This window comes from Acartia tonsa, chromosome 11 (genome assembly GCF_053477335.1).
Source record: "Acartia tonsa isolate MP-2025a chromosome 11, ASM5347733v1, whole genome shotgun sequence".
Lineage (NCBI taxonomy): Eukaryota > Metazoa > Arthropoda > Copepoda > Calanoida > Acartiidae > Acartia > Acartia tonsa.
In genome coordinates this window covers 45,181,192-45,206,688 of record NC_137270.1, presented here as the reverse complement: position 1 = coordinate 45,206,688, position 25,497 = coordinate 45,181,192, and the positions used below count along the sequence as shown (strand labels likewise).

The window sequence follows — 25,497 nt, the reverse complement described above, 5'->3', positions numbered from 1 at the left end:
GACTCCTAAAAATTGAATATTCGATCCATTGTCCCCTCCCTTACTCCCTGACAAATACAGGCCTAAAGGGTTGGTTGTCTATGGGGTGTTTAACCTTGTAATCATGCACTTCATTAGCAAGATTTAACGCAGAGATAATCTAATATACAAGGATGACAACATCCATAAAAGCGAAGCACTGAAACGGTAGGACAAAGGGACATTAACACTTGTATAGTGACAGAACCGAATATTTAGAATATAAATGTATAAGAGTCGAAGAAAAATTGTAAGTAAATTTGTTTAAAAACTGCTTGATAATGTTTATGAACATACTTACATTTTTAGGACTTTATTATAGAGTTGATTCGCTTATGATATTGTACTTTGTTGTCCCAAAATCAATATACCAAAAATCAGATCAATCGGATAATTAGATCACATGAAATTTTCATGTTTAAAATGGACGTACAGACATTCTGGTAATGATTATAGAGTTGCTACGCTTTATAAATTGTAGCTAATACTACAAAAAATGATAGGACAATTCTAACATACCTAAATTAACGAAAAAAGCTATCCGTTTCGGACGGACGTCCTAAAATCATCACAGAACCAGTAGGTATATTCCCTGAAGAGTAGAATCCGATCGGTTCAGTGGTTACCGAGATTTTAAGGGACAGACAGACAGACAGACATCGTTATACTTTGTATTATTTACTAAGTATATTTGCGCTTACTTTTATTTAATGAAATCTTCCAATTTTTAACATTTACAAAACAGCCTGCTTTATTGCATCAAGATCCATGACAGATCTATATAGGAAATAAACGTCTATAAATGAGCTCGAGTCTTCCAATGGTAAAGTTTTTGAAACTCATAGTGCTCCAATAATCCTCATTAAACTCTCATTGACCAAAGCGAGAGGACCTTTATTCTATTTGTTTATGGAATGAATTAAGTTTTTCACTTCATGTAGATATTTGAATTACATTGAAGTATTTAATCCTTATTTCATAAATAAAAAATATACGTTCATAATAGAGTAAATCTAAGAAAACTGTATTTTAAAAGAATTCGATTGTGGCGACACTTCCTTTGTGTTAAAATATTAAAACTAAAATTTTAATCATATTAACCCTTTGGTGATGGTAATGTGAAAAAAATATAATTGAAAAAATCTTTTTAAAATCATTTAAATTAATAAATATTTACTTCTTTCTTTTAGATAGTAATGGCGGGGGAGGAAAATTTATTTATTGATAAATAGATAAATAGATATGTACTTATAGAAAACTAGCCAACAGCGATATAGTTATATTGAGCCAACTCTAGTAGATAATGTTGTCAACATCAAATTTCTTTGAGGAAAATATGTCTATCTGTTCAGATATTATTATAATATGACAATATTGAAAGATTTCTTATTTACTGAGCATTTGCTTGACAATTTACTTTGTCTGTCAATGTCCTAATTATGGATATTGGATCTTTATTTTGCTTAATTTTAGGTTATTAGAACATACTGGTCTTTTGTCTTACATCTTTATATAGTTGTAGATAATTTATTATACTATTATTATATGTTATTATATGATAAACTAGCGGCTGCGCCCCCTAGAAGCCTCTAGAGCACATAAGGTTGGAGGTGGAAAAGTTGACATCATCCCATTTTAAATTTGAGTTTCAAAAGAGTAAAAAAAAATTTTTTTGGAGAGGGGGTGAAAACATCCTCCCAAAAATAGTTTAAAACCTATAAGAAGCTTCACTGTAAAGGAAAACAATATTTGTTCTGTGGTTAGCGAGATCCTTTGGGACAGACAAAAACGCTTACTACTTTTTATATAGCTAGCGGCTTCGCCCCTAGCCTCTAGGGGCTATGCCCCAAGAGGCAATCAAAAAAAAAGGACCAAGGAAATCTTCAACAAAAAAAAATGGGGTGGGATTTTTTGTTTTTGGGAGGGTTGGGAGTGTCCCATCCCCCAAGAAAATAGCCTAAAACCATCACAGGACCAGTAGGTATATTCCCTGAAGAGCAGAATCCAATCGGTTCAGTGGTTACCGAGATCTTAAGGGACGGACAGACGGACGGACAGACATCATTCTACTTTGTCTTATAGATAGGATATTATAATGGTAGAACAATAAAGTATGATACAATTTACTTTAAATATTATTCATCAAAATTAACAAAAAAAGTAACAAATAAAAAGAATATGATATAATAAGAAGCAATAATACTTAATAACATAAAAAGATACATTCGTAGTGTTTAACATTACTGAGTATAAAAAAATATTTCTAGCAATTAAAAAAAAAAGCCTTTATCTAATTTCAGATTTTTCAATTGTGATTTCTAAAATTTTAAAATATACATTAAACTTGGAAATCTTTCAATAAAAATACTTAAATCAAAAGCTAGTTTTATTTCTCAGCTAAATTATCTTCAGCTAAACTTTCAAGTTCTTTCATTGTAATAAACTGAGAATACACCTCATGGTCTCCATTGTGGATGACAATTGAACGCTTTGGTCTCAATCTCATGATAAGATTTCTACATGCAAGGTCATATTGATTATGCTCTGAATTTGTAATGATGATCATATTAACTGCTTTTTCCAAAAACTGAACTCTATATAATGTTTGACCAATCCGTCTGTAATCTTTTAGAAAATTCAAAATCAAGATGGATCTTTGGTTGTCTACCAAATCTTTAACTTCAGAGTCTATGTGAGGTGGCATTCTTCTTCCAATGTGGTACTTGGAACAAGATACATGTTTCTCATAGTGATTATAGAGTTCATTGTAAACTGTATCTGTATCTTCACTGCTTGTAATTACTATTGTATATTCTTCATAATAATCAATCAGATACTTTTGAATAACCTCAGCTGCTAAGATTCCAACATCAACTTTGTTTCTATTGTTAAAGTGATGACTTTCCAAATGTTTCTTTGTAAAATCAAAATTGAAAAGGTGATTTTCCAAGATCTCAACATTGAAGATGTAACTGTAATATTCATATCTGTTCATATATATATATGTATGTATATCATCTATATCATATTTCATACTGTCTATTACCAAGCATCTTTTATGGCCAACACCAATAATAAAATTTTTGAATGAAAAATCTGGTACCTCTGAATGAAAGACAACAATCATTTCTACCTCAGAAAATATATCCTTCTCACTAAATCTCAGATTAGAGTTCTTCAACATGACTAATTCTGCTCCATATTCATTTTCAAAATCACAGCATATAAACTCATCATTGCAGTAAAGTTTCATACCTTTCATCATCTGCATTCCATCTCCTTTTTTGATTATGAAAACCATATTGTTTTTAAGGTTGGGGTACATGTTTAACACAGCCAGTGTAATCACTTCATTATTTAGTTCATACAAATTTCTATAGTAGGAGATCATTGGAACTGCCATTAAACCCTCCAATAATTCTTGTAAGTTAGTCTTCTTTTTCAAAGTAAAGAACCTGTCATATTCATCCAATTTTCCACTGTGTATAATTAGTCTAGATTTGAATCTTGATTTCAAGATAAGATTTCTGCATGTAATATCATAGGATGAAGTTGAAGTTTGTGTTGGAGACTTGTCGCTGATACTAATAATAACCTCTACATTGTTAAGAAAGCTAATGCTTTCAAATAGATTACTTTCTAAACCACTTACAGGGACAACAACAATAACACCTTGTAAATCCATTATGTTGGCTCTTGAGATTTTAAACTCCTCATCCACTTTTTTTTTCTTTTCTTCTGAAAGATAAATGTCTAGAATTTTAATAATTTGTTTGTCTTTCAAATGAAGGCATAATTCTTGAAATATTTCTGAAGTAATATCATAAGGTGTTATTACAATGATATTGTGTTCACTGTTTGATTTAAAGAAATTCTTTATTACAGCAGAAGCTAATAATCCATAGCTGATACCCCATGCATCTAATACTTCACACACAGGTTTGTCAATATTTATAAATTCATGCAAATCAGTATCTTGCAATAAACCCAAATTTGGTCTAACATTTTCATCTTGGTCTATAACTTGTACAGAAAAAGAAATTGTTCTCAGCACAATATTTCTGATTTCCTTAATTGATTGATCATTACCATGAAATATTATTGTGTTTCTTGCCTGAGCTCCATGAAAGTTGTCTGGATGAGTAATAAAAATTCCAACAGGATTTTTCAGAAATTTTTCAACATTGTCTATAATATGATCAACATCACCATCAACATATTTTGGCAAACAAACAATTTTGTCTTTTAATTGGGGAAGTAATAAAACTAACCAATGTTTCATTTCATAAATACTTTTAGATTTATTTGTTAAAATAACCAATGATTTATCCTTTTTAAAATGCTTATTGATTGCTGCCACAACTAACAAATCTTGAGATACAGAATGAGCATTCAAATAGTAGTAATTTCGAGGTCCTTGAATATTTTTGCTGGGTGTAATGCTGCTTGGAATGTCACCAACTCTCCAACCCATACAACGCGAAGCATTTATTATATTTTCAGAGTTTCTCATGTTTGTTTTTAATTTCAGAAAAGTGGGATCATACTTCTGTTTAATTGATTGTTTCCACATTTCTATCCAATTCTCTCCAATTCTTTCATCTAATTGAAGTAAAGATTGTTTGAGATTAAGGCTTTTATGTAAAAATCTAACTACACCATTTTCAATGAGATTTACTAATCTAATTACTATTGTTATAATGCATCTATTTTAATCAAACAATCTTTACTTACCTCCTTCTTTGGACTGGTCTAATGTGGGAACCTTTAGAGTAACACAGAATGATTTACAGTGTTGAAAAAAGTTTATTTGTTTTGAAATATCATCATCAGTAAAATCTTCTGGGCAACCTTCTTCATCTGAATCTATTGATGCAACACCATCATCAATACATGGAAGGAACCTTGGAATCTCGTCAATGAATACATATTCAAACTTGTTTTGAAATAGAAATCTTTCAATTAAAGTAAATATTGAAATATCACCATCCTTTTCTGAACTTTCATAATAGTCAACTAGGTTTCTGCATGAAAAAACATCAATATTATGGTCTTTCAGGTCTATGCTTGTTGCTACATCCATCACAGAAACTATTGCAAGATCTTTGATAAAAGGATAGACAACATTTGTAGTTGTAAGATTTAGGTAGGCAATTTTACTCCTTGGGAATTTTTCTGCACAGCGTTTAGCCTTCTCTTTTAAAACATAAGTCTTCCCTGTTCCATAATCGCCTTCAATAATAATGAAAGGGGAAGTATTCATGACAGCATCAAGTTGGTCTGTGTTCATCATGTAGCAAAGCTGATTTTCATTCTGTAATTTATTTTTAACTTCTTTTGCAAAATCTACATCTGATAATCCTTTATCTTCCTTCTCTATTTGTTTTTGAGCAAGATTTGCTTTCCTTTCAGTATCATTCTCTGTAGTCAGAATTGAGTCATGTCCTACCAACATTTCTGCAGTTTTTGCTCTATATTCAATAGGATCAACAATCATATATTTAATAGGATCAACAAACATTTTGTTTGATTTACCTACTTTTTTCATGGACATACAACCTATGAATGTAGATGTTAAATGATCATGATCTTCTTTATAATCTTCATATGTTTTTAGGTTATTATTTGTCAAAAGATTATTTATCCAAGATTTCATATCCTTCATGGCATTGTAATCCAAGACAAAAAACTTGCATTTGCTACAAATCTCATTTCTATCATTACTAGTTAATTTCAGAAATGGCATACAGACAGCTGAAACAAATTTCCAATCAGAAGATATTTGGGATCTAAATAACTGTTTTACTATTGATGTGCGAGATCTTGTTTGAGCAGCACCTACTTTCAGTTTTTGATATTTGACTCCTCTCTTAGCTTCTATGTTTATTAACAACTTATGCTTTGGAAGAATACAAACTGTATCCCATTCTCTAGATATATCTCGAACAAGAGAATTATAAAACTGATAATTATAGTAAGATTTTAAGCATTCATCTTTCAAAGTTTTCAGTTTCTCATTATGTCCTTGCTCAGTTTGAACCTAGTCAAATGTTGCTTTATAACAATAAATATGAAATTAAATATCTTTCAATTTTTAAATAAGTTGGGAATATGAATAAGACCATTTTAAATCAGAATAAAGTCTTAAACAAGTTAGGTTAGATAAGACATTAACATTGTAGTTGCTAAAGTAGTAGCAAGCAAAGAATACCTAAGTTATTACAGAAAAATTGTGACCTTATTTTAATGAATCAAAAATTACTTTATAAATCTAAAAGTAACATTCCTCATCAAATAGTAAGCACTGTGTATTCTTCAGTTTTTTGAAGTTACTCTCCTTCCACTGTTTGTGTAATTGAACTGAATCAGTCACCTCCTTGTCCATGTTTCTATTATTTCCTAGAATACTAATGAGATGTCGTTCATACTTGTTTAGATCAGGAGTTGTATCTTCAGATAGACTATCTTTAGATCTTTGGTTTTTTGCCTGATCAATAGAAAATCCTAAGATATTTTCCGACTGAAATCCATGGATAACCAGTGCTGGAAATTTTAAAGCTTCCACTGCTCCAAAAATTTGTTGGTGCAAAATATGTTCTAAATTTTTGTCTAAATATTTGTTTATTTTTTTTTTGCTCAAATGATCATCATTAGTTAAAATAGCTGGACGGTCAGGCAACAAAACACAACTTGGTATTCCAATTATTTCTAAATCTTTGTAAATGCTATTATTGGCAAAAGCTTTTCTAATTTCATCAATCTTTTCTGGAAGTGTTGTTTCCTCATATTCATTTGAAGATCTAATAAATTTTATTTTCTGATGTTTCTGGGATTTTATGAGTTTTATATTTTCTTCAATCTCCAATGCACTATTAGCATCTTGTTCAAATAATTGACAAATTCCAAGCTCGAGTTTGCAAGGAATTTTTATAATTCCATCTTTAGTATTTCCTTTGGAATTAGATTCTTCTTTGACTTTTTCATTCGTAATACTTCTATCTTTACTCTCAGGTGAACTTTGAACTCCATCCATTCCTAGAAGTAAATTTAAGTAAGAAATGGATATTAAAAAGAAATATTTGAAGCTAGTCTAATCTTTAGGTAGATAAAAAAACATTAAATTGCTGCAGACTTCTTTTAAATAGTTGAGAATATTTATTCTTATATTAGAAAAATATTATATTATGGAATAGTACACGGCAGCGATGTTGAAAAGAGACTATCCAAGGAAAAACACACAGCTCAATTTGTATTTTTATATATTATATTAGAAAAAGTGGCAATGTTTCTGCTAAATGTATGTACTTACTGCTTTTATGTCAGTCAAGTGACATTCCTTATGTAATTGTAGATAATGGTATGATCAGCAGATTTTTAGTATAGATATATATACAGACAACTACCTCCCTTCCCTTTTCAAAGACCTCTTTCATTTACTTCTAAATTATTTTCTGCTACTTTGCTGTGTTAATATAAGCAACACAATTAGTTGATTTTCAATGACCCAATATAAAGGTTGCACTGCACAAGGCAGTTACAATTTAACTCTTATCCCCTCAAGTGTTTTACTCTAATGTCTGATCTAAATACAAGAGCAGCTTATTACCATGCAGAATAAAGTCTTTCAAAATTTTATTGGGGCTTTGTTCCAAATATAAATATAATTAAATATCAACAAAATTATAAAAAAAAATTTATTACATCTCATATGAAATAAGATTTAATAAGTCCAAACTCTTCCAACTTATTTAATACCTATATTTGCGACAACTTTAACTACATAGAAACACCCAATTTTTAACTTCAACAAAATCCCTGCCCCTTTCGGAGAGCATCAAACCCGGAACATACAGATCAGGCAACCAACATTCTATAAATGAGCTATGAAAGCAACCGAACATGTCTGGTGAAAAAGACAATGTAGACAACACAAATTCACCAATTATTTGTAACTTCCTCTGTAGCTCAGTTGAAAAGTTCAACTTATAATTTTAATCCCAGTAGTCTGAAGCATCTTAGATCAAAACCACTTTAGTGAACAAAAAAATTCTTTTTCTAACATTGATAACATTGTCAGTAAAAAAATAAAATAAAACTGATTTTAAAAAGTGACTTCAAATCTTGGAAAAAGCAATTAAAAAAAAATATTTTTGCCAAGACTCGAACCGGCTACCTCTGGCCCATATAGTCTAAAGAGAGAGGGGGAGATTGATAGATAAATAGATAGAGAGAGAGAGAGAAAGAGAAAGTGGAATTGCATAGAAGGTTGCATGATTTTTCAATCATCAGCGCCGTTTAAAATATAGAACACCAAAAAATTAATTATTGGTTAGTTTTAATTTGAATAATTTTTCTCAAACAGTAAAGGACTGCTATAAATTAACCCCTAATATTTCAATTGTATAGAATTTATTTTGATTGGAAGGTTTTTTGAAGCAATATGTTTTAAAAATGGTGAAATTATTAACCAATCAATTTGTTTGCAGATGTTTATAATTGTATTTTGTAGTCTTTGCCTTTTCCAAGATTGAATGTGACTTTTTAAAATCAGTTTATTTTTATTTCATTTTATCATTATTTACAGTTTCAGAAAATAAAAAAAAAGATTTTTTTTTGTTCTTTGACTGCGGAGATTTGAACATGCAACCTACAGACAAAGTAAAATCTAAAAGAAAAATGTGACCTTCACTCTACCAATAAGCTACGTCGGTGCTGATGTTTGTGGAGAAAATAGACATATTTAATCCAAAGGAGTACAAATTTTGTGAAGATTTCTGCGGATTTAAAAATGTACAGAAATAAGATTAAAAATTATACAAAAACTGGATAGAATATGATCCCAAATTTATAAGTATGGCTGATATCCGGTTCTTATCCACCTGAAATTAATCTGGTTCTAAGCGATACTAGAAAAAGAAGAACTCAATTAAAATAATATTAAAACATAGTAGACAATTTTTTATTTTTATAGTGATTGTTTACACACAGACCAATTTTAGCAATAAAATTTGGTGGTGCTAATAGCCCTGTGGTTTAACATCAGATCTGAAAGATCAAAAGTTCCGGTTTGATCCCCTGTATTTCAAATATTTTTGGGGGGAGTTGTTATTTTTTTGGGTTGGGTGGAAGGTGGAAGGGGGTTCAAATAGCCTCTTTTTTTAATTTAAGTTTTTAATTTTGGGGTGGATTGTAATTTTTTTCTAAAGTGATTTTTTTGGGAGTGTGATGATACCCTCCCCTAAAATAGTTATAAACCCAGGACCCATAAAAAACTACCCTGTATAAGAGCACCATATCGGTTTAGTGGTTACCAAGATCCTTTGGTACAAACAGATAAACAGACAAACAAATGGACATCATGTTACTTACGATATAAGAATAGGACAGATTTTCTGTGTAATAATTGAGCTCTATTAGCTCTTTGATACAGTGACAACTTAAAACCATCTATCATAGATTCGAATCCCCGAATTGTTTTTTTTGGGGGAGGCAGACATTAAAAAATATAATTATGAATTCCAATAGTGGTAATAAATAAGTTTGTATACTTGAAATATTTGTAAACTCATAAATAAAAAATCTTTAAAATATCATATACATTAACTCATAACTAAAGAATCTTTAAAAATGTGAGGAATGGTTTGTGTTTAAAACTTAGTATACTTAAAGGGAGTGTGAACGTAAAAATTTCTCATCTGATTATCAAATCTTAACATTTACTAAGCACATTTCACTACACTGATCAACCAAAAATGTCCTATTCACAAAAATATCCAGAAATAATGCCTTGATTTTATGGTATTTTGAGAGGGAAAAAGGAAAAATCAGGAAAAATCTGAACGTTTTTGTTTCTTATAATGTTTGTAGGGATATTTAACTTGTCATATATAGTTGAAACAATTTACTTACTGTTAAGGATTTATTTTATGCTATAAAATTGCCAATTCGTTTTTTTATAACGTAGTAATTAGGTAATAAAGACATATTTTAAATTCGTATTATTGACAAAAAAAATACCTCACTGTCTACAAAGGGTTGAATCTCATAGGTTATATAAAATAATAATATCCTTTTTTATTGTGTTGAACAATAAATAACCCACTTTGGAGAATTAGCTTACACTTTTATCAGACTGTTTATAAAGAAATATTGCGTCTTTATTATTTACAAATTTGTAATCAAAGGTGGGCGAGAGATGGGCCATTTAAAGTTAATTGGATACTAATAAAAAACCTGTTTCTGGCTTTGTTATTGTATTTGGTTTTCAATAAAAAAATATTGCTTATTTTATCAATTTCTAAGTAACTATACATTGGATTAAAGCAAGGATTACGTAAAAAGTCAGCTTAACTATTAGGAAAAATCTAGAACTATGTGAAAAAGTTTAATTTTAGCTATAATGGGAGAAAAAAGCAATTTAATGCACATTTTATATAATACGGAAAATTTCTTCCTTTCCCCGTACCTTATAAAAATCGTCGGAAAAAGCCGTTTTTTAAGCAAACAAAAGCGCGTTTTGCTCTATCTGTGAGATATTATGAATGAGATAATGTTAAGATTTGATATTAAGATGAGAAAAATTTACGTTCACAGTCCCTTTAATTATTTATTGCCACAATTGGAATTATTTAACATGTTGTGTCTATCACAGATGTAAATTTATGTTACGACTTTAGTCCTCATTTATTTGTTAGTACTTTCCTCCAATAGGAGAGTAGGGGATGGGATAAAAAGGGTGGATCATTGTTTTAGCCAGCTAGAAGGAAGATTTCAATAGAGTAGGAGAAAATATGTTGCTTTATCCAAATAGTTATTTATCGATTTGTTGAATAGATTTTACAGTAATAAAATGGGTGGGGAGGGGGGGGGGATAACCTTTGAAATCGTAATTGGAAGGAAAAGGGGGTGGGGGGGGGGGTCGTCATCTTTGCTACATCGGAAACTAAAAGAGAAGGTAAAATATTATCTAGGTAATAATATACGGGTATTTTAATATAAAATACAATTTAAGAAAAGATTTTATAGTAATATAGAGCGTATTTTATATTGTAAAACCAAAAGAAAGTAAATAAAACATTGAATAAATCTAGCTAATCGCATGATAATTTTAGAACGCGTCCTCTAGTATATTTTATATAGCTAACACTGTAAGACAAATGATGTGCAATTATGTTGGTGGGTTGTCTGTCATATCTGTAAAAGGCTTACCGTCTCTTCTAGAGTGTGTAGATGCAATACTTCCCCTTCTTGCCAATTCTTGTTCTACCTCTCTTTGCACCTAAATAGAAATTTTATCTCAAGGGTTAAGACAATGTACATCAAATTGAACACCCACAACTACCATAAATTAAGTTTGTACAGCCCAATCAAAATTTTAAAGTATCACAAAGATTATAAGTCAACAAATGAGAGACTGTGTTCTTAGAGCTTTGGGGACTAGTATGATTTACAGCCAAAAGCACCATTACTCTATATCTTTTACAAATATAACTTAAAGATAACGACATTCTAAGTAGTCCTTACAAATTATATCAAAATTACTGTGTACATTTTGAAATTAATTATTAAATTTGACAAAACAAAGATAACATTCCAGAAAATAAAAAATATGCGCGAAGCGTTAAAATTTATATTCCGAAGCGTAGCTAAAATAAACATAAGGTATTTATATGTATGTACCTCCTCTGCCCCATTTTCGTCCATTTTCCATGCCTCCCATAACATTTTGAATCCAAATAGGAACATAATAGCTGTACATGTATAGTATGTAACTTCCCTACAAATATTAATAATAATTATTATCCATGCCTCCCATAACATTTTGAATCCAAATAGGAACATAATAGCTGTACATGTAAAATATGTAACTTCCCTACAAATAACACTCCTTATATAAAAGTAACAGGATAGTTTCTGTATGTACCAAAGGATCTTGCTAACCGCTGAAATGATATGGTTCTCATTTACAAAGTAGCTTCTCAAAGGTCAAAGGTTTATAACTATTTTGGTGGAAGGTACCAAAATCTTACAAAAAAAAATCGTCCCAAGAAAAAAAATTTCAACAAAGAAGCAAGAAAAAAAACAGCTGTTGAAAATTCACAATCATATTGTAATATGACACAATAGAATCACACAATCTTACCTGGGTATAAAGATAGTTACAACCTATCCTAAAAGTCCAGATAGGATAGTCATAAGAAACAGCTGTCAAAAAATATTATTTCTGTTGCAATTTGTCGGAATATAATCACACAACCTTACCTGGGAATGGAAGTAGTTACAACCCATCCTAGAAGTCCAGATAGGATAGTCATAAGAAAGAGAGCAGATATGGCTGCCAGAAACACGTTGATTTTGTTGTTTCTCATAGCCTGATACACATTAATAATACTTTAATGGTGTTTAAAAGAACATAGAAAGCCTGTAGCCGCAATACTAAAAAACATATATTTGACACCTATTTTAGAGCATTTACATAATCAAACAAAAAAAAACATTATATCCTTATATTGAAGTTTGTCTTTCTTTGTGTCTCTCTGTAGCTTAAGATCTTGCCAACCAATGAACCAATATGCAAAGAAGATAAAGTATAGAATAGAATCCAGGTAGAAGATTCTGCCTGGCTAGCCTGAAGTAAAATTGGAACATTTGAAAGACCAAAACGGCTATAAGGCTGTTAGTAAATCACATGATTTAAGTAATTATTCTGAAAAAATATTCAAAATAAATTCCTTTTGCAATAATTTACTAAAAGCCTTTTAGCCAAGCCTCGAGCTTTCTCTTCCCTATTCACAATGGATTAAAATCGAATTTTATGTGCAAAGCCTTAAAAATTTTAATTAAAGTATGCAACTTACTTTTCAAAAATGTACCAAAATTATTGGTCTCAGCATTTATATGATAGGTTTCGCTCCTATGCTGTTTTCAAACAGCTGATTATACATACTAGCAACTACATCCATACATGAACTTGTGGTAGGGGAGGGGGGGGGATGGGGTTGTACCCATTTAGCTGACCCTTAAAAATTATAAATGTGGTCAATCATACTTATCAAAACAAGGAACACAAATAACTTTTCATCTTTGTCTAAAACGACCAAGCATCTAATTCTGTAATAACCTCCACATGAGGTGTGTTATTGTGGTGTTTTTTTTTAAGTAAGACACCAATGTTTGTATGGTTAAAGAGTACCTATTATCCACTGTAAATATAAGCAAATTATTCAAAGACAAATTTTACAAATCACAGTATAAAACTAATTTTTAAAGGCTTAAAACAAATATTTAACAGTGTATATAAGATTTTGATACAAATAAAACTTTTTAAATTTTGTCCAACTAGTCTAGTCAGTGTGATTTGTACTTTAGCATTATTGTCTTTACTGCGCAAGTCAAAAATTCCTTCAAATTTCCCAGAAATATTTAGGGTTTTCACTTCTATTCCTCCTTATTCTATGGTCCAAGGATGGTTTATAGCTGTTATGAAATCACCTCAAAAAAAAGATTCCTCCAAAAAAATTTATATTACTTTCTAAAAGTTATAAAAGTAGAATGACAACTTCTTTCCTGTTTTCACTTAATTTCCCTTAGAGGTCTCTAGAGGCATAACTTTTAGGTATATAAATGAAGTATTAAAGTATTAATTTCCAAGATGGCGGCGATAAAGAAGGTCTTGTAAAGTAAGAATTGTAACAGACTTAGGAATCTGAGAAAAAAAATTAAAAAAAAAACCAAAAAGTTTGTGTGGAAAAACTTACACATAAAATAATCATAACATTACAAAATCTATGACCAACCGGAAAAAGTGAGCTATGGAGGAGATGTTGAGTTGTTAAAAAAAGAAAAGGATAGTATGCAATAAATATTTAATTAAAAACTTTTATAAAAATAAGTAACTCAGTCTTTAAAGTAAATTAAATACTGACTACTTTTTGTTAAGGAAGTCATCACATTTAAGCTGTACAGTGGTATCTTAAATAGCAACTGAGAAATTTATTTTCCCCAAAAGCGTTTTTAACACACAAAGTGAATTAATTGCAAATAAAAATATACATACTTATTTATTTGATAAAGTTGGTGTTTTTATATTTAAACTTCTAAATAATCCATAATATTATCTGAAATATTATTTAACAATATGAAGTGTAATGAAACAAGGATGACAACATCCATAAGTAATGAAGCCCAAAAATTATGGATGGACATGTGTAAGATAACATCCATAAAAGCGAAGCACTGAAACGGTAGGACAAACGGACATTAACACTAGTATAGTGTCTGAACTGAATAATCAGATTATAAAAGTATAAGAGTCGAAGTAAAATTGTAAGTAAATTTGTTGAAAAACTGCTTGATACAGGATAATGTTTAAGGACATACTTACATTTTTAGGACTTAGTTATAGAGTTGCTTTGCTTATAATATTGTACTTTGTTGTCCCAGAAATCAATATACCAAAAATCAGATCAAACGGATAATTAGATCTCATAAAAATTTGTTTTTAAAAAAGTAGAAAAATCAACATGTTTAAAATGAACGTACGTATGATTATAGAGTTGCTATGCTTTCTAATTCGTACCTAACTACTACAGGAATCACCATGCAAAGTTTGAAATCGATAGGACAATTCTAACATGCCTAAATTAACGAATAAAAGCTTTCTATCTCGGACGGACGTACGGTCGGACAGACAGACGTACGGACGGACCTACCCTAATTATAGAAAAGCTTTGCTTTTAAAAACATTAAACAACAATAAATCAGGAAACCTTTCATGATATATAACGTAAAAATCTAGGAATTGATCTAGCTCCCCAACCAATAAATAAATCTTAATGAAAATTTGTGGAATTATGTAAAATGTAAACTTATTTAATTCTTGAAAATTTCACTTGTCTATCTTGACTAGTAGTTGAATATAAGCTTGAAAATCTAAAAATCTAGGACTTGAACTAGCAACCTTACCAGTAATCTAATGCAATGAAACTTTCTTATAACGATTATAAAGTTGCTACATTTCCTAATTAGTACCTAGGTTGTCTAGGAATAGCCTGTCCGAGGTGCAACTACCTGTGGAGAGGATCTCAAGTCAGTGCTTATGAATTTTTATTGTAACTGACCGACCAGCCAATGCTGGCAGAACTTGTCAAAATCCTTTTGCTGATGGCCGGCCTAGAACCAAATCCAGGACCTGTATACATCTGTCCTGTTTGTCTAGTCAAGTTAAAGACAAATTCTACCTCAGTACAGTGTTTGAAATGGGTTCATCATAGAAGACAAAACAACTGCAGCAAGCTTACATCTACCAAAGAATACAACGAAACTTGCATATGCCCCTCCTGTAGATTTAACCCAACATTTACCTCTGCAGCTCTTCCTCAACCTGTGATGAATCCTACCAAAAACAAATATACCAAAAATCATGGTAGTAAACAACACCCTTCTACACCCCTGCCACCTCCACCATTAACACCCCCACTTGCCCAGAGACAACCTTAAAGCTAAGCAGGAGAAGTTACCATAATTCTGGCCAACTATCCACCCAACAAAGTCCTTCTGGCCAACCCCCCAGAGGTCAACAAAATGGAGGCTAATTTAACTAGATCTGTAAGTTTCAAATTGTCTCAATTAAGATCTGGTTATAGTAGACTTTTAAACTCATATCTACATAGAATTGACGAGAATATTGATGATAAATGCCCGCTCTGCAACCAAACACGACATTACACTGTTCATCTGTTCAACTGCTCCAACAACTAAACACATCTTACAGTTTTATCACTATGTACTCAGCCTGTTTTGGCGGCCAATTTTCTTAAATTTGATGAGGGCGTAACCTGAACAGAAAACACAGATTCATTCTACTGACGAGATTTCCCCTGGAGGCTAATATGAAAGCTTCGCTTTAAAAATAAAGAGCATTGTAAAGAGTAAGCATATACATATTTGGTGTGGCAAAAATCATGACTTTTTTAACGGTCATAGCACCAAAACTTTTGGACCTTTTTGCATATAAAATCTTGGAACGATGGACTACGAGCTGGCCGTGCGTAAGTGTAACATTGCAGATTCGAGATGTGCCGTAGTTTCGCCGTAGATTTGCGACTAGGGCCCATTAAATTTAAACCTCAGCCAATCTGTAGGTGAGATAAAAACCTGATCTTAAGTAATAAAGAATCGTAAAACTACTAATATCCATTAAGAAGTATTTCTTAACTTGTTCTGTCAGACGCACGTATAGACAGATAGATTAGCTAGTTATAGAGCAGTTGCGCTACTAATAAGTTAATTTTTCACAGCAATAGTTTCTTATTCAGTACTAGCGGCTCTAGGTTAATATTTTTTGGGGGAAGGGTGTGAAGACACCCTCCCCAAAAATAGTTTAAAACCTTCCCAGGACCTATAAGAAGCTTCACTGTAAAGGAGAAAAATACTGGTTCAGAGTTAGCGAGATCCTTCGGGACAGACAAAAAACACTTACTACTTTGAAACCGATTAATATCCCCTGGATTAGAACCGGTTCTCAGTCATACTGAAACATTTTTTTGTAAATTGTATTACAAACAATTTTCCGCGAATATTATAATATAATTATAATATATAATATTTTATTATTCTTCTTATCATTTTTATTCGAATATCCACGGAAAGCTGTCTATAACACGATGCGATAAATAACCATTAAAAAATAATATTATACAATTAAACAAGAAATTGTCTACATTATTCACATTAACTTTTTTTTGTTTACTAACGGACTGACGTTCAAGAAGTAAAAAAAAGATAAGAAATTAGATCACAATAACATTGTGTCCCAAAAAAGGGATACATGTAAAGTAAAAATGCATGATGCTAAAACTTTAATAACGACTAGCGGCTTTGCCCCTAGCATCTAGGGGCTTTGTCCCAAGAAATAATTTTAAAAAAAATTAAGTACCTCTGTTGTTGAAACCACCACATTTTAAATTAATTGCATAAAAGAAATAAGAGGGATTTTTTGGTTTTTTTTGCAAGAAAATAACTTAAAACCACCACAGGACCAGTAAATGTATTCCCTGAAGAGTAGAATCCAATCGGTTCAGTGGTTACCAACGGACGGACAGACATCAAGCTACTTTGAATTATATATTAGATTCAATTAAGAAATTTTGCAAGATATTGGTTGAAAGGTACAATATTAAATTGGTAAAAGTTTAAATCAATGTCCCCAAAGTCATTTCAGTAAAAAAGATATGTTGGCATTAATAAATAAATAAAAGTTATTTTGTTTTCCTTTGAATATATAAAAAAGTTATTTAATATAAAAAGCTTTAAAATTGAATCTAAAAATGCTTTCTTATAAATTACAGATAAATTTTGCGTTAATCTGTCAATCAAATTAAGAATGTAAAAATGAGACCAATCATTGTAAAGCTAAGACTTAAATTTATTATTTGTTTATAAAAGGAACTTTATATTAGATTTTAAATGTAATTAGTTGAATATTTTGTTGTCAATGTTATAATCAATAATCATGTTTTAAGAGATTTTAATTCAACTTTATAGCACAAAATACTAAAAGAATAAAGCACCTTTTAAATTCTTTAAGCTCTAAATTGTTTTTAGATAAACACCTATTATAAATTTGATGCATATTTTTACAGAGTGCATTGGAAGTATAATAGTATGTTTCGTTGTGAATTTGAACTTTTATCCTTTCTTTCTTTTTCCTTATCATTATTTGGGTAGTCTAGAGAGTGCCTATTTTAAATTTCATAATTGCGCGCGGCATACCAAACAATAACTGCGCACAAGCTATAAACAAAGCTTGCGAAGCCATCTTGATTTTTTCTTTTAACAAGCGCGGAATATCTGTGTGATGAAAAACCCATGTATAGTACAACAAATGTGGTGTTATCTGTGCTGAATATACCTTTAAGTGCTTCTGAAATAATAATTCGAAAATCACGCAACCTTCTTAAAGACAATTATGTCCAAAAGCAAAAAAGATTTATTTTCTTTTACAAAACATTTTAACATTTTAATATTTATTTATTAATTTTGTTATTTTTATTTCAGCGTTACCATTTCATACAATAAATTGTATTAGTAACTACGCTGGTTTGATTCATGTGGGAAGTAGCAGGTTTTAGTGCGTCTGCACTATAAGATCTCGTACACGGCCAGGCAAGAGCCGTTGTACTGAAACAATGAAACGGTATGAAGTCCAGTCAGCCAGATGAAAGCCAGTGACAGTTACCGTACAAGTGTTGAATGTGAATAAATTCTACACGTGACTATAATTGTAATTAGTGCTAACAAAAGTGAAAATGCCACCTAAAAAGAAAAGGTACGAAATATTGTCGGAAAGATTGCCTAAGGCAGTTGAGGCATTAACCAAAGAGTTAGACAGAGTGATGCAAGTAGTGACAGATACTGCTGATATCAATTTTAATCTCGGAAAGGAGTGTTTCCTTGTTCATGATATGTATAAAAACTTTGAACGTACCATGAGCGGTTTTCAACAGCTTGATGTGTTAATCCAAAATGACGATAACCTACAAGACTTTTATAGTGATGTTGTCATGGCATGAAAGAATTATAGTGAACTAGACTCTACGTTAAAAGCCATAGATGAGCTAAAAGCAATCAATAGTGAAATTTTAGTTCTTGGCGAAGATTTGCCAGTTCATAAAAACAGTTTGAGCCAATGTTGTATGCAGATAGTTAAAGTGATAAAAGGTGATTACATACCTTTACCTGCTCAAATTATCAGTGATATGACAAAGTTGATGGAGAAGTTAGCAAAGGCCAAGCAAGAGCCTGTTACGCCAACCTCAGGTGCCACGGCAGATTCTTTCCAGCTGCCGCCATTTGGCACTCAATCATTTGCTGCCGGTTCGATGTTTCAACCTCAAGGATACATGAGTTGAATCGATGAAAAACTTCTGCCCAGCTTCGACGGGCCTGAATCTTCTTATGCACAATTTAAGGAGAATTTCCAGAAGCTTACTACTGGTTACGAACCTTCCTACCTTCAGATGGTATTGAGTTGTGAACGAGTAATGAAGGATAAGCCGTTGTGGTTGCAATTACAACAGATTGCCACGCACGCAGCTCAGTGGATTTATTTGGACCAGCTGTTCAAGTCTAGAACCAGACAAATGTTGTGTATTTATAACCACTGGGACAAGAAAGGTAAATTGTCCAAGAGCGGTCAGATTGTTAGCGCGCTCGCCGAGTTCTCAGGCACAATAAACCAGCTCGAGCAGATAACCAAGGATGATGACACGGTCAGTACAAGCCAATGGCTCATGGTTTTATTGTTGGAGATGCTGTCTAACAAGCTTCCAAAAGAGTTTCAAGACAAGCTTGATTTAGCCTTAGGTAGCATGGATAAACCAGACGTGCCCAAGTTGTTGGAGATATTGGAGCAACAGAGGGGTGCCCTCCTCATGCGCAGCAGTCATGGGTTGGACACGCCGTCCAAGAAGAAGGGCAATCCTGCCGCAGCTGCAACGGCGGTAGGTAAACCTGGCACACCTGGTAAATCTAAGAAGAAGCAGTCCTGCTACTCAGAAGGCTGCAGCGGCGAACATTTCCTTTATAAATGTTCAAAGTTTACAACCATGTCAGTTCCAGACAGAAAGGAATTTGTGAAGAAAATTGGCGGGTGCCTTTTATGCCTCAATAAAGGGCACCGCGCCGCAGAGTGTCCGCAGGCTGAGAGACTTGGAGGCTGCAGGATCAACAATTGTGGACAGCTCCATAACTCCCTTTTGCACGAGTCCGTCGCCCAGGTGTCAGCTGTTTACGAAGCGCCGTTTTTAGGAGAGAACAATTACATGTTAATGCTCCAGAAGTTGGATGCCCTGGATGTCTACAAGAGGAAGGTGCCTGTGTCCGGGATGTGGGACACAGGTGCCAACCTCACCATGGTTACACAGTCTATTGCCAAGAAGTTGCAGTTGCCCTCTACTGGACGTGTTGCTACTATTTCCATGGCTGATGGCAAAGTTCAGTCATGTCCAACGGTCCAGCTCTGCCTAGTTGACCGCAACAAAAATAAGCACGTTATGGAGGCAGCTGTTGTCCACACAATTGGACACACAGATGGGTTGTGTTCAATGGACCCAGTCGACGCAGCTGCTCTGTTTGATATGAAGCCTGAGGACTTTTCATTGGTGAATGGTCCCCTTGATATATTGCTTGGGCATGTGACGCCCACGACGTTCCCAGCTGCGGATAAATTAATCGGCGAGTCAAGATAGTATCGCAGCATTTTTGGAACAGGCTTTTTAGTTGTTTCTGCCGAAGGAAAGCCTGTTAGTAAGCCTGTTGTTTGCAAGGTTACTAAGTTGGAAGTTGCATCGATGGACTTCTTATCTACCGAGTCACTTGGAATACAGCCACCGCAGCTGTGCAATGGTTGCAAAGGCTGTAGGCACTGCCTGGCACTTGTGTCAGGCAAGTCTGCTATTGAGCAGAAAAAACAAGAGCTGATTAAAGAAGGTCTAACACTGGATCTTGTGAAGAAGGAGTGGATGGCAGCCTACCCATACCGGCTGCCAACAAATACGCTGCCGAATAATTCGCAGCAGGCATATAAAATAGCACTACGTGATCGCCGCCGCATGGTGAAAAATGGTGACTATGATGTTTTTTGCAAAGTGTTTAAAGAAGCGGTGCAAAGAGGTGTTTTCGTGAAAGCAACGCCCCAAGATTTAGCTTATAAGGGTGCTGTTGATGGCATATAAGGACAGCATTTCTACGCCGTTGAGAATCTGCGCAAATTCTAGCTTGACCTGCAATGGAACAAGTTTAAATCATATTATGATGGATGGCTTACAACCTACCTACACATTGTTTCACAATCTTATTCGGTTCAAAGGTTACAAATGTGCTTGTGTTTGCGATGTGTGCAAATTCTACAATTCTTTGGCGGCAACGTATGAAGATTCGCAGCTGAAAAGAGTGTGGTTTTCAGAGGATGAGCATGCTGACCCTGAAGTTTATTTGACCAAAAGAATTAACTTCGGGGAAAAGCTTGCCGGCGATTTCGCCGTTACAGCCCTGAGACTTACAGCACAAATTTTTGGAGGGCGCAGCTGCCAAGATGTTCATGATCTGAATATGTGAAAGGTGCAGATGTTGTTGCGAAGCAAGACCTGTGGAGAAGTAAACAACAACCTGCCGGATCCAAATTCGTGCTCCACCAGGATGCTCCAGCTATCAAGCTGGAGCAGTGCACGTATATTGACGACCATACTGGCGACCATAATAGTAAGCCAGAAGCTGTCAAGATGGTTGAAGAAGTGAAGGAGATGATTGAACCTGGAAATTTCAGTTTTAAATCAGTCACTTATTCTGGAGATGATGTTGAACCTTTAAAGGTGTTGGGTATTCAATGGAACCCTAAAGAAGATGTCCTGTTCCTGCCTGTCCGAGTGAATCATGGCGCCAAGGTTAAAGGCCGCAAGTTGCTAGAAGACCTGGATCTGTTGGATTTATGGAGATCCATGCCAGAATGTATCACAAAACGCGAAATTTTGGCGTATAGTTCAACAGCTATACGACCCTTTGGGCTTGATGTGTCCATTGTTGCTGAAGTCTAAGCTTATCCTTCGCCAGGTTTGCATATCTGGAGTATCTTGGGATGAACATGTACCTACAAAGTTGAGAGATGTTTTTGTAGTCAGCTTGGCAGATAGGGCCACACTTGGAGAAGTGCCATTTCAACGTTATTTAGTTCCTGATGAGCCACTGGGGCTCCCAACAATTATTGGTTTCTGTGATGCCTCGAGTTCAGCCTATGCCGCCATCTGCTACTTACAGTGGCCAACGGCCAACGGCTATGAGGTGATCTTGTGTAGCTTTAAAAGTCGTGTGGCTCCTATCAAGTGTGAATCCATCCCACAGCTGGAGTTATTGTCTGGTTTAATTGTGGCAAGACTGGCAGACACAATTGTCCGTGCCCTGCCTTTTGGAGTTGCAGGCAAGATGTTTTTTAGTGATAGCACTTGCGCCATCAGCCAGATAAGTAGTGAGTCTGTGCTATTAAACATTTTTAACAGTCACCGTGTAAGTGAAATTCAGCAGCTGACCCGCCCAGAGGATTGGCGGTGGCTGCCAACTGATGAGAATGTGGCAGATCTTGCCACCAGAGGTGCCTGTAGTATTCAAGATGTGTTACCTGGATCTAGGTACCAGGCTGGACCTAGTTGGCTGCGCCTGGAGCAGGATCAATGGCCTGTAAAAACGGCGGGTGAGGTAAATCATCCCATACCTGAGTCCGAGATGAATCAACGGATGGTAAGGTTAAAGTGTATGTCTATCCAGGTAGTTGACAATGATTTCTGGAGGACATTGGCACAGCGAACCTACAGGCAGGCTCGCAAAACGATGCAGGCAGTGCTCAAAGCTGCCAACCTGTTCAAACTGTTGCTTGTCAAGAAACGAGGAGTGGCGGCCAGGTAAGAGCCGCAAGGAGTTCTGGCCAGGCAAGAGCCGATGGATGATTCCAAGTTTTATGACAATCACATTTTTTCAATTACCTACCTAGATACTGTTTGTGACTTGTTCCTGGCATCTTACAACCAGGAAAAGGAAATGGTTATGGAAGCTGAAGGCAGATTCGATACTCTGCAACCTTATTATCACGAGACAGAGGTGTACAGGCCTATCGTTGGACATGATGGTTATTATCCTGTTCGCAAGTTTAGAATCCTCAAGATGAAGGCCTGTGGTGACGAGGCCTTGGAGGCAGCAGCTGAGGGTAAGAAGAAGTTGTTTAAGGATTCATCTGGTCTTATTTTGATTGATCGTCACAATAAATTGGCCAGATTGATCTTACAGCAGGCCCACAATGAACTTGGCCATGCAGGCCACCGGAAAACCCTGACACATAGCCGCAGGTATGCCTCGATTTCACTTGGCCGCCAAGAAGCTATTGAAGGTTGTTAAATCTTGTTCCCAGTGTTGTCTTGAGTATGCACGTCGTTCAGCACCAACTATGGCAGACGTCCTACCTGACAGGATTGAATCTTCGGTTCCTTTCTACCATGCCCACATTGACCTGGCAGGACCGATTGAAGTTACAAGGCCTGGAGTTCGTACCAGAAAGAATCCAGCTAAGTACAAGGTTTGGTTGTTGATTGCTTGTTGTCGCTTCACACAAGCAGTTTTTATTGATGTTCTAATGGATTATTCTACTGAAGCTGTCATTATTGGTCTAAGGAAGCTTCAAGCATTTTACAATATGCCTAGAGTTGTTACTACAGATTGCGGCACAAATTTTCTGGGCATAAAGAGAATTCTTGATGATGTGATGAAGAAGTCTGATGTGAATTTTGAGTGGCACATTGTGCCAACTGGAGCCCACTCATATGTGGGCTCCGTGGAGCGCCTGGTTGGGATGGTCAAGCGTGTCTTGAACAGAAAGCTGAGTGGAGCAGTTGTTAACCATAATGAGTTGTTGTTGCTGACAGCTGAAACTGCAAGGATTTTAAATTCTAAACCTCTTAGCTATGCTACACAAGGAAATGATGTCAACACTTGGCGCAATATTTCTCCCGCCGATTTGCTGGGCGGCAGAGCCAACGACGGGATTTGTTCGTTCGAAACAGGATCTAAAGATAAAATCACACGTCGTTTGGATCATTTGGAGGAGCTAACTAGACAGTTTCATGAAGTCTACAGACAGCAGCTGCTGCCAGAGTTATTGAGAACCGTTAAGTGGAAACGTAATCAAGTGCCATTAAACGTTGGAGATGTTGTGTTGGTTGATGACTGCACAAGTTTGATGAAGAAATATCGCCTTGGTCGAGTACAAGAGATTCGTGGTGGAGGACGTACAGTTGTTGGGAGATTTAAATTGTCTGATGATGCCAATGCCACGGATAATGAGATTTCTGCAAGAAGATTATTGAAAGTCAACCTACCCCAAGACGATTAAGTATTTTTATTAGTATCGTTCTTTTTTGGCATATTTTTTTCGACTTACAATACTTGCAGATTTTATACAATTTTGTTTTAACTTATAAATGAGTTCAAGATTTTATTTTTGAAGCATAAAACTAAAATTTTTAATCGAATATGTAAGTTTTTTCAATGAATTTCATTTGATCGGGACCTGGGATTTTTTCGCGTAAAATATCTTAGGTACCTAGTTTTTTAGAAGCGAAGCATTTTTTGTTCCTTGTTGGACACAACATGAAATATGATATATTGATAAGAAATAAAATGAAACAACAATTAATCATTGGAAAATATTTTTCTTTTCATATATTTACATGCATTACAAAATAATTTAATATTAATCATATATTAAGATTATTTTCTTCGTTCTGAAGATTTACCTAAAATAAAAAAGCAGTTAATTTTCACGATGAAAGCAGATTTACTTTGATTTGTTTGATTTTCCAAAAGATTTAGCTTAACAACAAGCCTTAACAAAGAGCCCCGACGTTACCGCTGGACTCTTTGCTAAGGCTCTGAAATTAAAGCGTATAATTATAATGATTTGAAAGGAATTCTTTAGAAATTTCTTAAGTTTCTTATTATTTTTTTCGTTTTAACTTTAGAACATTTTTCATTCTATTTGTTTCAGATGATTGTGGTTTGAGCCCCGCGCCAAGGACCCTGTTCGCAGTTATGCAAAAAACACAAAAAGAAACAAAAACATAACCAACAAACAGGGTTAATGGCATGAGGCTAATTTTATTTGTATGTGCGTCGGTTTGATCTGCAATCTTTCGAGGTTCAGGTTAAACTGAGGCCTCATTGCTCTTAATTTTAAAGACTGTATAAATAAGTACAAAGATAGCTTATTATCTATTCAGCCAAAGAGAAATTGCCAAATTAGCACTTTTTGAGACTTTTCTTTTACTTGAGCTTAATTTAAGATTTGCATATGCAAAATGCAATTTTAATTTTATTTGATGAATTAATACAGTCATTTTTTATGTTCTTAGATTTAAGGATATTTATTTTTGATGATTATGTTTTAGATTAAGGATAATTTTATTTTATTGATTATTCTGTTTGTCTAGAATTAAGGATTATTTTCTTGTCTTTCTTTTACATAAAGATTTGATCGAAAAAAATTTTAATGTATGCATTTTCACTTTTCTTTTAGCAAAAAGATTTGTTTGAAAAGAATTTTTTTAGTAGTTGTTCTTTCTTTTATTAAAAGGATTTGAATGAATTATTTTGATGATTTTAATGCAATTTATGTTTAGCATTAAGGATTATTCTAACATTAGAATATTAATATTATTATTGATGATTAGGTACCTAATAATAAGTTTGGGTACTTATTTTTAAATTATTTTTCATGTATTTAATTACAAATGATTATTTTATTTATTTTGAACATTGTGAGGCCATGAGAAATAAGTGTTATGTGTGAGTAGTGAATGTGTAAGCTCTCAATAAAGAATGTTTTACCTCCTATTCCTTTATTCCTGCATAATTTGTGGAATTGTGTCAGTTTGGGTTAGT

General features: G+C 33.7%; 4 protein-coding genes across 4 annotated transcripts; 2 read left to right on the top strand and 2 right to left on the bottom strand.

Annotated features, from left to right (window-relative positions):
* Positions 1 to 2,276: 2,276 nt before the first annotated feature.
* On the bottom strand, positions 2,277 to 6,027 carry LOC145331904 (uncharacterized). Its single transcript, XM_080176777.1, has 2 exons — positions 4,753 to 6,027; positions 2,277 to 4,620 (listed from the first exon to the last, which is right to left on the bottom strand). Exons 1-2 carry the CDS (start codon positions 5,762 to 5,764, stop codon positions 2,405 to 2,407), a joined length of 3,228 nt encoding a protein of 1,075 aa, XP_080032903.1. The 5' UTR covers positions 5,765 to 6,027; the 3' UTR covers positions 2,277 to 2,404.
* Positions 6,028 to 6,289: 262 nt separating this feature from the next.
* Positions 6,290 to 12,456, bottom strand: LOC145331310 (uncharacterized). The gene is made up of 4 exons (XM_080175928.1): positions 12,280 to 12,456; positions 11,698 to 11,794; positions 11,227 to 11,296; positions 6,290 to 7,053 (listed from the first exon to the last, which is right to left on the bottom strand). Exons 1-4 carry the CDS (start codon positions 12,384 to 12,386, stop codon positions 6,290 to 6,292), a joined length of 1,038 nt encoding a protein of 345 aa, XP_080032054.1. The 5' UTR covers positions 12,387 to 12,456.
* A 6,581-nt stretch (positions 12,457 to 19,037) lies between these two features.
* Positions 19,038 to 20,267, top strand: LOC145331309 (uncharacterized). The gene has a single exon (XM_080175927.1). It carries the CDS (start codon positions 19,038 to 19,040, stop codon positions 20,265 to 20,267), a length of 1,230 nt encoding a protein of 409 aa, XP_080032053.1.
* A 2,741-nt stretch (positions 20,268 to 23,008) lies between these two features.
* Positions 23,009 to 23,950, top strand: LOC145331308 (uncharacterized). The gene has a single exon (XM_080175926.1). The coding sequence runs from the start codon at positions 23,009 to 23,011 to the stop codon at positions 23,948 to 23,950; it is 942 nt and encodes a 313-aa protein (XP_080032052.1).
* Positions 23,951 to 25,497: the final 1,547 nt, after the last annotated feature.

Coding starts and splice junctions, on each gene's coding strand:
- LOC145331309 (XM_080175927.1), top strand. CDS start 19,038: ATGGTATTGAGTTGTGAACGAGTAATGAAGGATAAGCCGTTGTGGTTG.
- LOC145331310 (XM_080175928.1), bottom strand. CDS start 12,386: ATGAGAAACAACAAAATCAACGTGTTTCTGGCAGCCATATCTGCTCTC. Junction 11,795..12,279: donor GTAACTACTTCCATTCCCAG/GTAAGGTTGTGT, acceptor TAATATTTGTAG/GGAAGTTACATACTATACAT. Junction 7,054..11,226: donor TACACACTCTAGAAGAGACG/GTAAGCCTTTTA, acceptor ATTTACTTCTAG/GAATGGATGGAGTTCAAAGT.
- LOC145331904 (XM_080176777.1), bottom strand. CDS start 5,764: ATGCCATTTCTGAAATTAACTAGTAATGATAGAAATGAGATTTGTAGC. Junction 4,621..4,752: donor AGACCAGTCCAAAGAAGGAG/GTAAGTAAAGAT, acceptor TACTTCAATTAG/ATGAAAGAATTGGAGAGAAT.
- LOC145331308 (XM_080175926.1), top strand. CDS start 23,009: ATGGCAGACGTCCTACCTGACAGGATTGAATCTTCGGTTCCTTTCTAC.